Source organism: Lithobates pipiens, unplaced genomic scaffold (assembly GCF_037356315.1).
Source record: "Lithobates pipiens isolate NorthernLeopardFrog02 unplaced genomic scaffold, aLitPip1_a1.2 Scaffold_10, whole genome shotgun sequence".
NCBI lineage: Eukaryota > Metazoa > Chordata > Amphibia > Anura > Ranidae > Lithobates > Lithobates pipiens.
The window spans coordinates 75,834,919-75,850,066 of NW_027507686.1; the positions used below are offsets into that span (position 1 = coordinate 75,834,919).

General features: G+C 41.9%; 1 protein-coding gene across 2 annotated transcripts in view; it reads right to left on the reverse strand.

Annotated features, from left to right (window-relative positions):
• The window catches only part of LRP5 (LDL receptor related protein 5), a 287,294-nt gene that overhangs the window by 165,235 nt on the left and 106,911 nt on the right, over positions 1–15,148 (reverse strand). For both annotated transcript variants that reach the window (XM_077455906.1, XM_077455902.1), the window contains exons 3-4: positions 6,264–6,461; positions 1,356–1,552 (exon numbers count right to left, since the gene is read on the reverse strand). In XM_077455906.1, the coding sequence (XP_077312032.1) occupies positions 1,356–1,552; positions 6,264–6,461 (395 nt within the window). The remainder of the gene's footprint in view (positions 1–1,355; positions 1,553–6,263; positions 6,462–15,148) is intronic.

The window sequence follows — 15,148 nt, forward strand, 5'->3', positions numbered from 1 at the left end:
AGTGTTGTACGTCACCGCATTCTTGACGGTCAAAGGTTCGGAGAACTTTTGTGTTACCGTGTGTATGCAAGGCAAGCTTGAGCGGAATTCCGTCAGAAAAACCATCCAAGATTTTTCCGATGACAACTAAGATCGTGTGTACGTGGAATTACACCTCTCTACATGGAATTTTGGACCACTCTTCTTTTGCCAACAGCTCCAGGTCTCAGACTGGAAGGGTTCCTTTTCCCAAATGCCGTTTTGAGATCTCTCCATAGGTGCTACATGGCATTTACATCTGGACTCTATGCTGGCCAGTTCAGTACTCTCCAGCGCTTTGTCTTAAACCATTTCTGGGTGTTTTTTTGACGTTGCCCTGCTGTAAGACCTTTGACAGAGACCCAACATTCTGGCACTGGGCCCTACATTGCACCCCAGAATTCTTAGGTAGTATTCAGATTTCATAATGCCATGCACATGGTCAAGACATCCAGTGCCTGAGGCAGCAAAGCAAACCCAAAACATCAGTGAACCTCCACCGTGTTTGACTGTAGGGACGTTATTCTTTTCTTTAAAGGCCTCATTTCTTTTTCTGTAAACAGCAGAATGATGGGCTTTACCAAAAAGATGTAATTTTGTTTAGTCTGTCCACAGCACATTCTTCTGTGCTGTCTGGCAGTTGATCAAGGTTCTGTATCAACCATTCGAACAATCCATTGTTGCAATCTTTGATCAATTTTTCTCTTTCATCCACATACAGCGAGATTAGCTATAGTACCATGGGCTGTAAACTTCTTGACAACGCTGCGCCAATGGCTCCCACTGCTATAAATCTATCCAATGGGATCCGAGATAGTGTCTGGAGCTGCTGGGCTCGTTCTCATGGCTAGAAAGATTGGGCTCATGTAAGTAAAAGGGTGGCTCTGGGGGGCAGCTGCAACACAAAAGGTTTTTCACCTTAATGCATAGAATGCATTAAGGCTAAAAACCGAGATTTTACAGCTCCTTTAATTGATACAGGTGAGTTTAATAACAAATTACAGGACCATCACGAACTTGGAATGCAATTATTTATTAAAATTTTGAGATGGTGCCAATAATTTTGTCCAGTCCATTTTTGGAATTTAGCGTGGAATGTGTCAGATTTGGCTTTTTGTTTCTCCACGTTTTTGCGTCATATCAATACAAACAAAAAATAAACATGAGAATGTCTAAACATTTGTAATTGCAACATTTTTCTGGGCGAAGTGGTGTATGCTTTATCTAACAGAAATGCAGGTGTGCCAATATTTTTGGTTATGACTGTATGTGATGAAAGACCACTAGCCACAATACATGAACACACTATTGGTATTTAAATTCACGCCAAAACTTACAGTAGGGCTGTCTCTCTGGGCTGAAGACCTGAATGTCCATTGGAGAGTACAGTGCACTGAGGATCTCTCTTCTTTTCTCTCCAGTTCGTTTGTTACAGGCATGGATAGAGCGAGTTTGCCAATCAGTCCAATACAAGGTATCTCCTGCTAGGGTGAGTGCAAAGGGATGTGTAAGGCTTCCTTCAACAACCTTCTGCCTGTAAGTGGAACAACAGAGAGCTATGATAAACAGTCATATTTACACATAAAACACTCAAATTAACAATATACTCAAAACTGATATTTCAGGTCTGGGTAATATGTCATGGTATTTAATCATTCACAACCCTGGGACCAATTGTATTTAATTTGTTCATAAACGACTTTGAGGATGGGGTAAACAGTTCAATCTCTGTATTTGCGGACGATGCTAAGCTAAGCAGGGCAATAACTTCTCTGAAGCTTGTAGAAACCTTGCAAAAATATCTTAACAAATTAATGGGGTGGACAACTACATGGCAAATGAGGTTCAATGTAGAAAAATGTAAAATAATGCATTTGGGTGGCAAAAATATGAATGCAATCTATACACTGGGAGAATCTAGGATGGAAAGGGACCTGGGAGTCCTAGTAGATGATAGGCTCAGCAATGGTATGCAATGCCAAGCTGCTGCTAACAAAGCAAACAGAATATTGGCATGCATTAAAAGGGGATTAACTCCAGAGATAAAACGATAATTCTCCCGCTCTATGCTGTCCAGTTCTGGGCACCAGTCCTCAGGAAGGATGTGCTGGAAATGGAGCGAGTACAAAGAAGGGCAACAAAGCTAATAAAGGGTCTGATTTCAATTTACAAATACCATAATGGTGACCCCACAATAGAGATAAAACTTTTTCGCGGAATTGAGTTTAATAAGACACGTGGCCACTCATTAAAATTAGAAGAAAAGAGGTTTAACCTTAAACTGCGTAGAGGGTTCTTTACTGTAAGAGCGGCAAGGATGTGGAATTCCCTTCCACAGGAGGTGGTCTCAGTGGGGAGCATCGATAGTTTCAAAAAACTATTAGATAAACACCTGAAGGACCGCAACATACAGGGATATACAATGTAATACTGACATATAATCACACACATAGGTTGGACTTGATGGACTTGGGTATTTTTTTCAACATCACCTACTACCTACTTTGTAAATATGTAAAAATCATCTTGTATCCATCTGTCAGAAATATTGCCAATGAGAAGTTTACAACTAGTGAAAAAGTCTACAGATTTGTAGCAGCCATTACAAGAGTCACCCTGTTCAACTAGGGATGCAGGATCTAACAGTGGGGGGCATAGCATAACAGGTGTTTAGATCTTGGGACTTCTTCTGGGACTTGTTATGTGTGATGGAAGGGAGAGCCTAACTTCCATTCGGATTGCTGCAGTCAAACCCAGGTACCCGCACCCCTCTTTTGGGTGAAGATCCTTTTTAACAAGCTGGTAGGCAAGTAAGACCTATAAGTAAGTCTATATAATGTAGGTTGAAAGGCACAAGTGATGAATCACACACACACATACATTATATATATATATATATATATATATATATATATATATATATATATACACACATACACATGATTGGGCGCTATAGGGCGGTCTTTATCTGGTTAAAAGAAATTACAGATCTGAGTGTGAACCAAGATCACACCTTAAAAGCATCCCAGAAAGTATTATAAGTAGAGGTATCATCATGAGCCTCTCCCTAAGGTAATTTTAAAAATTGGTCCCTAGCATATTTGATTATGGACTTGTATAATTATAATCTACCGGTATTTGTTACTGTACTTTTTTTAAAGTTATGCTTATTGAATATATTTTAACAAAGTGTTTTCTCTCAAGCTTTGGCCTCTTTAAAACTTAAGTGTTAATTCTGTCCTGTTTACTGACAGTAGAGCAATGTTTCCAGAAATTGATGGGAAAATTCCTGTGAAATTCCACACTTAAGAAGGCTAAACAGTTGTGCTGGAAAAAGGTCATAGTCTCACTGGCTGCAGTGACACCCCTTCCACACAGTTAACTATTTCACAGTAATACTATAGGATGCCAGCTTTTATGATTTTTGGAAAAACAATTTCTCAATCTTTGGTAAGGAGGACATATACTTCTGTACACCCCATGGTTTGGCTGTGCCCAGTGAAACAATTTACGAATTATCCATCATTTAAAATAAAAAATGTACACGCTTTTTCCAACCCAAGCAGGCTGTGTTACCTGCATTTAAGAAGTAGGTCAGCTTTAAAAGAGAAGTTCACTTTTATTAAATAAAAAAAAAAAAATCCACTTTTTTTAGGCTGCCGGTACTTGCAGTTCATTCACAGAACTCTGTGAATGGATGACACAGCCAAGTGGGTGGAGCCCCACATGGCCAAACTCTTTTCAAATGGCGACAGCAGGTGTGGGGAGAAGATCTCCGGGCCTGCTGTCACAAGGAATGCGGGGATTAGGGAGTGGCTGCAGGATCAGGAATATGTTACCCTAAAAACGTCTGGAACATAGGGCTGCAACTAACGATTATTTTCATAATCGATTAGTTGGCCGATTATTGTTTCGATTAATCGATTAATCGGTTAATAACCTTTTAAAAAAAAGTGGGTCAAATTGACGTTCATTTTCAACCACAGTGACGGGATAATTTGGAAATATTAGAAAACTTCTTAGTCAAAGGAATTTTCAGACAGTGTATGTGGTTTTCGTTCAGAAATTACATTAAATTTTAAAAACAAGTGAAAATTTCAAACAAAATTCTTTCATTCAGCGAATGTACAAAGATTTTTCATCTGAATATTCTCACCTGAAAAATTGATCGGTGTGGTCAGCATAAGGCTCAGTACACACCTATGCAGTTTGCTTTTGATCTGTTTCTGCTGTGCGTTTTGATTTTTGCACACGTGATTTTACTGCAATTTGCATTTTTGCATTTTTTTTGGGCAGATTAAAAAACACAAATTGCTGCAAAAACCCATTACATGCTTTTCTGCAGCTTTTCCATTGAAGTATATTGAACCAATAAAGCACCATTTTGCGTTAAAAGTCCCTGACACTTTCTGATGTGAACGTGTCCCATAGGAAACCATGTAAATGAACTGTAGTGCATTTCTGCAAAAAGCACCAATAAACACATAGATGTGAAGCAGATCTAAGACATTTAGTAACATAATGGGGTTAAAAAAACTAAAATGAGCCCTTTATAGTACAAAAAAAAAAAGCAGATAATCACTACTGTAAGGAGTTAATTTTTTTACTGTAGAACAGTGAAAGTAATATTTACAGCAGTGATTATTTGCTCTTTTTGTACTATAAATGGCTCATTTTAGTTTTTTTTAACCCCATTATGTTACTGGCCGATTAATCGATTATGAAAATAATAATCGATTAATTTCATAATCGATTAGTTGTCGATTAATCGATTAGTTGTTTCAGCCCTATGTAACATGTTCCCAAAGGTGAATGTATCCTTAAATCCCTTGGTGCCAGTTGCACGCAAATATGCGGCCTCTAGGAGGGTGGGCCTTACCAAGAGGTAAAACATGGTAAGGTGGGCCGGTCAGTTTGAAAATGCATTGGATTTAGTGTTCTGTTTGGTAAAAGCACTGTAACGTGCATGGCTGTTGCAGATTCCCTTCACATAAATATGTGCATATATGAAGTAAAGTTATTTGTTTAGCAAATTTTATTGTAGACTGCAATTATTATTTTTAAGAGAAATGCAATTATTATTATTATTATTATTATTATTATTATTAAAAGAAATTTAGGAGAATGAAAAAATTGACTTTGTAGGCACACGCTTAGAATAAGTAAAAATAATTGACATTTTTTAATTGGATAGAGTTAAAAACATGGTTTACAAACACAAAAAAAAAAAAACATGTTATTCAACAACCCCTGAGACTCAGATAACGCCTCCAAAAATTATATATTAATCCAAATTGGTGCAATTGGAAAAGGGTAACCAGTAGTAGCAGTCAATGGAGATAAAGTGAGTGGAGTAGTTGAGTCACAGTGTGAGGTCACACAGAGAATTCGCTCTACATGTTATGCGCACACTTGCGCTTCTTCAGGGGCTTGTAGATCAGATAAATATGTAAAAAGAACAACACATAAGTATATCATAATATCCAAAGAAATAAAAAACACAAAAACAAACAAATATAAAACGATAAAATTATCATTTTGAAAAGGTTCAGCAAGATAAAAAGTCAAATCCAGTGACCACTAGGGGGCAGAAAACAAAATCCTCCCATGGGGACACATCTATATTAGTAAAGGAACCCCATGAAAGAACTCAAAGATATCCATATATAAATTGCCATTGAGGTATTAGTAATTATGCTATGATCGAAGTGGTCAATACTTGCATAACAAAGTGGTCAATGGATATCAGATCTACAAGCTCCTGAAGAAGCGCAAGTGTGCGCGTAACATGTAGAGCGAATTCTCTGTATGACGCCACGCTGTGACTCAACTACTCCGCGCATTTTATCTCCAATGACTACTGGTTACCCTTTTTCTAATTGCACCAACTTGGATTAATATATCATTTTTGGAGGTGTTATCTGAGTCTCAGGGGTTGTTGAATAACATTATGTTTTTTTTTTATGGGTTCGTAAAACATGTTTTAACTCCAATTAAAAAACATAAATTATTTTTACTTATTCGTGTGTACACAAAGTCCATTTTTCATTCTCCTAAATTTCTCTTAACAATTAACTGGGACATTGGCACACATCCATTTGTGTATCCACAGTGTCACCCTGTGAGGATACATTTTAGTTTGCATATTTTCCAAAATGCAGACTGCAAAACAGCTCCTGGTTACCAGTTTGGCAGCACTGGCTCAGGTATAAAAAGAATTCTGCATAGTATTTACACATCAGTACCTGAAAGAACCATCCAAATTGGCTCGGTGAATAAAACTCAGCTTGGCATCTGCCCAGTAAAGTTTTTGCTCATCTAGATCAATCGTTAGCCCATTGGGCCAATAAATTTCAGAATCTACTATGATTTTGCGCGTACTGCCATCCATTCCAGCACGTTCAATCCTGGGAGCTTCTCCCCAGTCCGTCCAGTACATGTACCTAGGGGAATCAATCACATAATATCATATTAGTATAAAACAATATATTATAGTAGTATATAAAATATAATATATAAGGTAAAACTTTCACATGAAAATGTCTGCCTCCAGTCCACTGAGATTTCACGCCCCAGCAGCACACATATCTCACGCCCCAATATCCATAGTAATGGTCCCTTTATTACACATCCTTCCTATATCCTTATCCTGTATTCTATAACAACAATAGCACACTGGAGGCTTCTTTCATCCTATTAGCTTTATACTCCTGTTTCCCTGTCTGCATACTCTTAAGACCCATACACACTATCAGATTTTCTGCTGAATTTTTCCTTCAGATTTACCAAAACCATATAATACGAGGTCACACCTTTAGGAGTTTCAATGTGTATGCAATCAGGCAGGCCCTTGCACTACATGGTTTTGGTAAATCTGAAGAAAAAAATCAGCAGACAATCTGATAGTGTGTATGGGGCTTAAATGGCCACCTTGTGCTCTGTTTTATACACACACACACACACACACACACACACACACACACACACACACACACACACACACACACACACACACACACATTCTCCCTTACAGTACTCAGAAACATATTCAAAGCTGGAGTGTGCGGTCAGCCACAACTCGCAGTCAGGGAGCATTGAGCCACACTTCTGACACTGAGCACTTCCAGGTTCTTACCTTCAGGGTGCTGATACTCAGGGTCAGATCAGATGCAGATTATGGACTTACTGTACCTGACCTGAATCTGATAGACACCGAGGAGGTATCAGGGGTCTATTAGATTGCTGATGTCCTTTAACCACTTGGGATCCGCGCTATTGCCGAATGACGGCATTAGCGCGGACCTAGATTGCCGGGACTACGTCTATTGACGTCGTCCCGGTTACGAGCGGCCTGCGCGCCCCCTGAGGGGCGCGCGCGGCGCGCTCTGTGATCGGCGAGTCCGTGAGACTCGCCTGATCACCGATCCGTGTAAGGGGTCGATCCCGACCCCTTATCACGTGATCAGCTGTCAGCCAATGACAGCTGATCATGTGATAAAACGGAGCCGGTAATCGGCTAGTATTCCTCCTCGCGCTGACAGCGCGAGGAGAAAAAAAAAAAGCCGATCGCCGGCGGCCGTGTTCGGGACATCAGTCCCGATCACGGCCAACAATTCAAGCGGACACCTGCCCCCTGCCAGTGCCCACCTGCCACCCGCAGTGCCATCCTGAAATAAAGTAAGTGCCCCCCTGTCAGTGCCACCCAGCAGTGCCCATAGTGCCCACAGTGCCACCCAGCAGTGCCCACAGTGCCACCCAGCAGTGCCCACAGTGCCACCCACAGTGCCACCCAGCAGTGCCACCCACAGTGCCACCCAAAATCTGCCTCAAAGGTGCTGCACCCCAGTGCCGCCCATCAGTGCCCAGCAGTGCCGCCCATCAGTGCCCAGCAGTGCCGCCCATCAGTGCCCAGCAGTGCCACCTATCAGAGCCACCTATCAGTGCCACCTATCAGTGCCCATCAGTCCCATCTATCTGTGGTACCTATCAGTGCCCATCCGTGCCACCCATCCGTGCCACTTATCCGTGCCACCCATCCGTGCCATCTTATCTGTGCCCATCTTTGCCCATCAGTGCCGCCTTATCTGTGCCCATCGGTGCCGCCTTATCTGTGCCTATTAGTGCCGCCTTAACTATGCCTATCAGTGCCCACCAGTGCAGCCTATCAGTGCCCACCAATGCAGCCCATCAGTGCCCACCAATGCAGCCCATCAGTGCCCACCAATGCAGCCTATCAGTGCCGCCTAATCAGCGCACTTCAATGAAGGAGAAAAATGACCCGTTTGCAAAATTTTATAACAAACTATTAAAACATGATTTTTTTTTTTTTTTTTTTTGCATCTTTTTTTGTTTGTTTAGCAAAAAATAAAACTCCGAGCTGTAACTAAATACCACCAAAAGAAAGCTCTATTTGTGGGAAAAAAATGATAAAAATTTCATTTGGGTACAGTGTTGTATGACCGCGCAATTGTCACTCAAAGTGCATCAGCGCTGAAAGCTGAAAATTGGTCTGGGACTGAGGGGGGTTTAAGTGCCCAGTAAGCAAGTGGATAAAGAGAACCCATCACCACAGTAAAAGAGAAAACTACTATGTAATAAAGATTTGCTTAAAAGCAAAATTATCCAAAACTTTCCACTCCTTTCTGCTTTTCTCCTACACTGCCTGCCTGTACATTATGTACACTGTCATTCTTCAGCCTTTTTTCCTTCAACTTTAAGTGCACTTTAATGATATCCACATTCATCTTCCTGCATATTCTGCTTCCATCATACCCTTTGTACACTTCTTCTCCATGTGGAGCCTGCATTCAAAACCTCCAAACTCCTCTACCCTGCACATACAACCCACTGGCATACCCTCAACACTCCTCTTCCACATATAATACCTCCCATCAGAACTGCCAAGTTCCTCTCCCGCACATACAGTCCCCTTCATAATCCCAAACTCCTCACACACACCTTCCATGCTCTGATTTTTTGGGGAAATAAAATGTTTAGTTGTATTTTAGTGGAGCTGAAATGATTATGAAAGCGCCAAGAAATAAATCTGTGGCCAGGCTACAGACATACAAATACTATTCTTAAAGTGGAGTTCCACCCCAAAAAAAAAAAAAGTATTAACCACTTAACAACCGGCCCATAGCCGATTAACGGCTACAGGGCGGTTGTTTAACTCTGAGAGGCCGTTAATTAACGGCCTCCCAGAATTCCACTCTCGAGAGAGAGCATCCGTGACCGTCGGGTCCACAGGACCCAGCGCATCACGGATTACGGTAAACGGACACTCATCGTGGCCATTTACCACGTGATCGCTCCGTCAAATGACGGAGCGATCACTTGTAAACAAACCATGACGCCGGTTCCTCCCTCCCCTCTCTGTACCGATCAGTACAGCGGAGGGGGAAGAGATCGGTGTCAGCAGCGCTGTGGGCTGCATCTGCAGTGCCCACATCCCTGCTCACCGAAATTTTTTTGGCTTCCCTGCCAATACTCTGCAATACCCAGCCAATACTCTGCAATACCCAGCCAATACTCTGCAATACCCAGCCAATACTCTGCAATACTCTGCCATACCCAGCCAATACTCTGCAATACTCTGCCATACCCAGCCAATACTCTGCCATACCCAACCAATACTCTGCCATACTCAGCCATACTCGGCGATACCCTGCAATACCCAGCCATAGATGTGCTTCTACCGACTCGCCAATACGATGAAAGCCAGAATCTTTTTTTATTTTTTTTATTTCAGGCTTCCCAGCTTAGAGGTGAGATGCGGGGTCTTATTGACCCCATATCTCACTGTAAAGAGGACCTGTCATGCCATATTCCTATTACAAGGGATGTTTACATTCCTTGTAATAGGAATAAAAGTGATCAAAAAATAAATTTTTGGGGAAAAAAATGTCAAACTAAAATAAATAAAGTAAAATGAACAATAAAAAACTAAAAATTTTTTAAGCGCCCCTTTCCCCATGTGCTCGCATGCAGAAGCGAATGCATACATAAGTCCCGCCCACATATGAAAACGGTGTTCAAACCACACATGTGAGGTATCGCCATGAACGTTAGAGCGAGAGCAATAATTCTAGCCCTAGACCTCCTCTGTAACTCAAAACATGTAACCAGTAAAAAAAAATTCAAGCGTCGCCTATGGGAATTTTTAAGTAGCGACGTTTGGCGCCATTCCACGAGCGTGTGCAATTTTGAAGAGTGACATGTTAGGTATCTATTTACTCAGCATAACTTCATCTTTCACATTATGCAAAAATTGGGCTAACTTTACTGTTTTGTTTTTTTTAAGCACAAAACTGTTTTTCTTCCAAAAAAAAATGCGTTCGAAAAATTGCTGCGCAAATACCGTGCGAGATAAAAAGTTGCAACGACCACCATTGTATTCTCTAGGGTCTTTGCTAAAAAACATATATAATGTTTTGGGGTTCTATGTAATTTTCTGGCAAATAAATGATGATTTTTTACATGCAGGAGAGAAATGTCAGAATTGTCCTGGGTGCTCCAGAATGCCTAATGGCGCTCCCTGCATGTTGGGCCTCTGTATGTGGTCACGCTGTGTAAAAGTCTCACATGTGGTATCGCCGTACTCGGGAGTAATAGCAGAATGTGTTTTGGGGTGTAATTTGTGGTATGCATATGCTGTGTGTGAGAAATAAACTGATAATATGACAATTTTGTGAAAAAAAAAAGGAAAGAAAATCTTGATTTTGCAAAGAATTGTGGGAAAAAATGACAACTTCAAAAAACTCACCATGCCTCTTACTAAATACCTTGGAATGTCTTCTTTCCAAAAAGGGGTAATTTGGGGGGTCTTTGTACTTTTATGGCATGTTAGGGTCTCAAGAATTGAAATAGGCCGTCAGTACTTCAGGTGTGATCAATTTTCAGATATTGGCACCATAGCTTGTGGACTCTATAACTTTCACAAAGACCAAATAATATCCACCAATTTGTACTTATTTTTACCAAAGATATGTAGTGGTATAAATTTTGGCCAAATTTTATAACAGAAACAAAGAAAAATTCATTTTTTTTACAGAATTTTCGGTCTTTTTTCTTTTATAGCACAAAAAATTTAAAACCCAGCGGTGATTAAATACCACTAAAAGAAAGCTCTATTTGTGTGAAAAAAAAGGACAAAAATTTCATATAGGTCCAGTGTTGCATGACTGAGTAATTGTCATTCAAAATGTGAGAGCACCGAAAGCTGAAAATTGGTCTGGTTATTAAGGGTGTTTAAGTGCCCAGTGGTCAAGTGGTTAATTAATATGCTTAAAAATAAATAAATAAATAAAACATTTGGAGACATTTTTTTTTTTATCACCTGTAAATGCCTGTTGCTAGGGGGTCCCTCGTAGTCTGCCTCCTTCGGCGTCTGTACTCCTGACATTGTAGCTGCTGACTTTTAATATTTGTTTTAAGAGGAACACTGCTTTAAGCAGGAAATGAGCTTTAAAACAAGCAATTACTGGCCTCTGTTGCTGTAGGTACTTTGGGGAAATTCATCCTCTAATTCCTCAAGCTAAAAGGACTAAAGCAGCTGAAGGCTTAACCACTTGCCAACCGGCGCACACCGATGTACGTCGGCAGAATGGCACGGACAGGCAAATGGGCGTACAGGTACGTCCCTTTAAATCTGCTGCCGTGCCATCACGTGCATGCCGGTCGGAACCTCCTTGAGTCCCATCAGAGTCCCGCGGACTCGATCACCGTGGGGATACCCGCGATCGTCTCACGGGAGGAAGAACAGGGAGATGCTAACATAAAGAAGCATCTCCCCATTCTGCATAGTGACAGTGTCACTGATCTCTACTCCATGTGATCGGAGCAGAGAACAGTGACATGTCATACATAGCCACGCCCCCCAGTTAGAAAAACGCCCCTAGGAAACACTTAACCCCTACACTGCCACCTAGTGGTTAACCCCTTCACTGCCAGTGTCATTTACACAGGAATCAGTGCATTTGTATAGCACTGATTGCTGTATAAATGACAATGGTCCCAAAAATGTGTCAAAAACACAGGGGTGATCAAATACCACCAAAAGGAAGCTCTATTTGTGGGGGAAAAAAAAGGATGTCAATTTTGTTTGGGAGCCACGTCGCACGACCACGCAATTGTCAGTTAAAGCGACGCAGTGCCGAATCGCAAAAAGCGGTCTGGTTTTTGGCCTGCAAAATGGTCCGGAGCTTAAGTGGCTAATGTACACGGGACATTTTTGCAACCTCTCCTTAACGATTTAACTTGACAGATAGTAACCCATGTTTAAAATGGCTGTTTTGCCACATTTACAGGTCGGGGTTAGCGTTTGGTGTTTGAAATGCCTCTAAACTCAGCGTCTAAACTCTTTTTTTTTGCTTTCCAAAAAAGGCCTCTAAACTCAAGTGCCTAAAAACTAAATTAAATGAACCTGTGTACAAGAACAGATAAGATAACATTGGATGAGTTCAGGGGCAGCTGAAAAAAGCATCCAACTGCCTCTGAACATCCATTTACCAGCAGTGTACATGAGGCCTTAAGCCCCATACACACCATCAGATTTTATGCAGATTTTTTTCCTTCAGATTTCCCAAAACCATGTAGTGCAAGGGCCTGCCTGACTGCATACAAATTGAAACTCCTAAGGTGTGACCTCATATTATATGGTTTTGGTAAATCTGAAGGAACAAAATAAGCAGAAAAAAAGATAGTGTGTATGGGGCTTTAGTTATTCTTTAGCAGCTCAGATCACCTGTTAACACCCTTCCTCCAAGAGCACCTGTTCTGTGTACATTAGAGGTTAGAAGTCTAAATCTACCAAATCATTTCTGTAAGGAAGAAAGGGCTGAAAGGGAGAGGGACCCGAGCTGCTGAGAAAAGAACTAAAACAACTTAAGTGACCCTGCTCTGATATTTGAGGATACATTGCTCCACAGCACCTGCAACTACAAAGAGCTCTGAGAGCTTGTTTTAAAGTCCATTTAGGTTACATTCACACTTATGCGTTGTGGGAATGTATGCAAAATCACATGCTTTCTCACAACACATATACTGCCCTTTTGCACAGCAGTGCCAGTAGTTCTTAATGACACTCAACACATATTAAATAAAAAATGTATAGTTAAAAACCCGTGCTGTGCATATGAACGGTGTGTGATAGGATTGCTGCTACAGTGCAGGGTAAGTACCCCAAAAAAGTGACAAAAGAATTTAAACTCAGCGCTGCACCTATGAACTACTAATATACATGTATGCAAACATCAACATGTATAACATAATATCATGTATAACAAAATAAAATGCTCAGTGACAATATAGTACAAATAAAGTGCAATCAATGAAGTTCATCAGATTGGTGACACATTACTGTTATACATATTGATGTTTGCATACATGTATATTAGTAGTTCATAGGCGCAGCGCTGAGTTTAAATTATTTTGTCACTAAACACGTACACTAATGCGCGCGTTTTAATACAGCATGATTTCTCAAAAAGGTCAGGGACTTCTTCTGCATGTGCGTGGAAATGCGAACACACTCCATCCCCCTGCAATGTCACCCAAGAGATTGGAAACAGCAGCCTGCCAAACCTTGTGGCCAAAAGAGGCATCCGCAGATGCCAGTACATCCACTTCGTAGAACGTTGTGAAAGTGTACACCGACGACCAAGTGGCCGCCTTGCAAATTTGCACAACGAACGCCTGATGACAGAAGGCCCAAGAGCACTAAGCGCCCGAGAAGAATGTGCCGTAACAGGGAAAGGAGGAACCTAATTCATCATCTGTCTGATCCATCCACAAATGGTCGCAGAAGCAGATAGCCCCTTTCTTGGCCCGTCCATGATCATAGTGAGTCTGACCTCCAAAAAGACTCAGTGGCTGCCAAAGGCACCCGAATCCCCCAAACCACATCCAGGGCAGATAAGGCAGATTCCTCAGCATGTGTTGACCAGGCACACAAGGAAGGCAACACAATGTCCTTATTCAAAAGGGAAATCTGAGGAAGGAACAACGGAAAAGGGACAAGAACCACCTTGTGTAACACTGGAAAAGGTGTACGACAAGATAACGCCACCATTTCAGACACCCTGTGTGCAGAGTTGATAGCCACCAAGAGGCCACCTTCCGAGACAGTAAGTAGATGGAATCTCCCAAATATATTGAAAGACAGGCTTCTGTAGACCAAAATCACCAAGTTCAGATCCCGCGGTGGTAGAAGAGACCACACCAGTGGAACCAGACATCAAACCCCTTGAATAAAAGGTACGCACCAGGGAGTGCCAAACCAGGGGATGCTGAACAAGACCACCCAGGCTGACACCTGGCCCTTGATGGTACTCGAAGCCCATTCCTGTTCAACCTCCCGTGAAGGGAGGCCAGAATCGTAACCACCGAGAATGAACGAGCATAAATGCATAACAACGCTAGATCCGAGGCCGAAACCTTGTGAACACCCGAGGAGAGGTCGCAAGACCAAAGGGCAACACCATGCGCTGATAATGCTCAGCACCCACAGCAAAACGGAGGAAGCGCTGGGTCAGGGCACATGGTGGAATGTGCAAGTAAGTCGATAGAAGCCAGAGAGTCCCCATGATAAAGTGGTGCCACCGCCATGCAGACGGACGCCATCCTGAACTTCTGTACCCACACCAGCCAGAACTGGACGTACCATGCCCTCCATCTTTTGGACTGTAAACAGGTTTGAATAAAACTCCTGAACTTGTTCAGGACATCATACTCTGAAGCAACAGGGCTTGCACAGCCCCACAAGGAGAACCGCAAACGGTCCGGTGACAGACGCACATTGAAATCAAAAAAACGATGTTTGGGGAACAAGGGCGGAAGACTACCTTGTAACCAGACAAAATCAAAACGCGTAATAATGTCATCCAGGGTAGCCCCCCACAATACATGTCTAAGCACCACTGCAGCAACAGAGAGTTCAGCAACCAGGGGAACTGTGGCCAAAAGGCATAGCAGACAAACTGCAGCACCTAGACCAACAGGTCTGCCAATGCAGCAAATGCAGGGGGATTCTGTTCCCCCCTCCTGGATTTTTAGAAGCCAGAGATTCCTCTATTCGACTCATGGTTGCCTTGAGCAGCCTAGAGACAGGGGGGTCCACTACTGGTGGAAC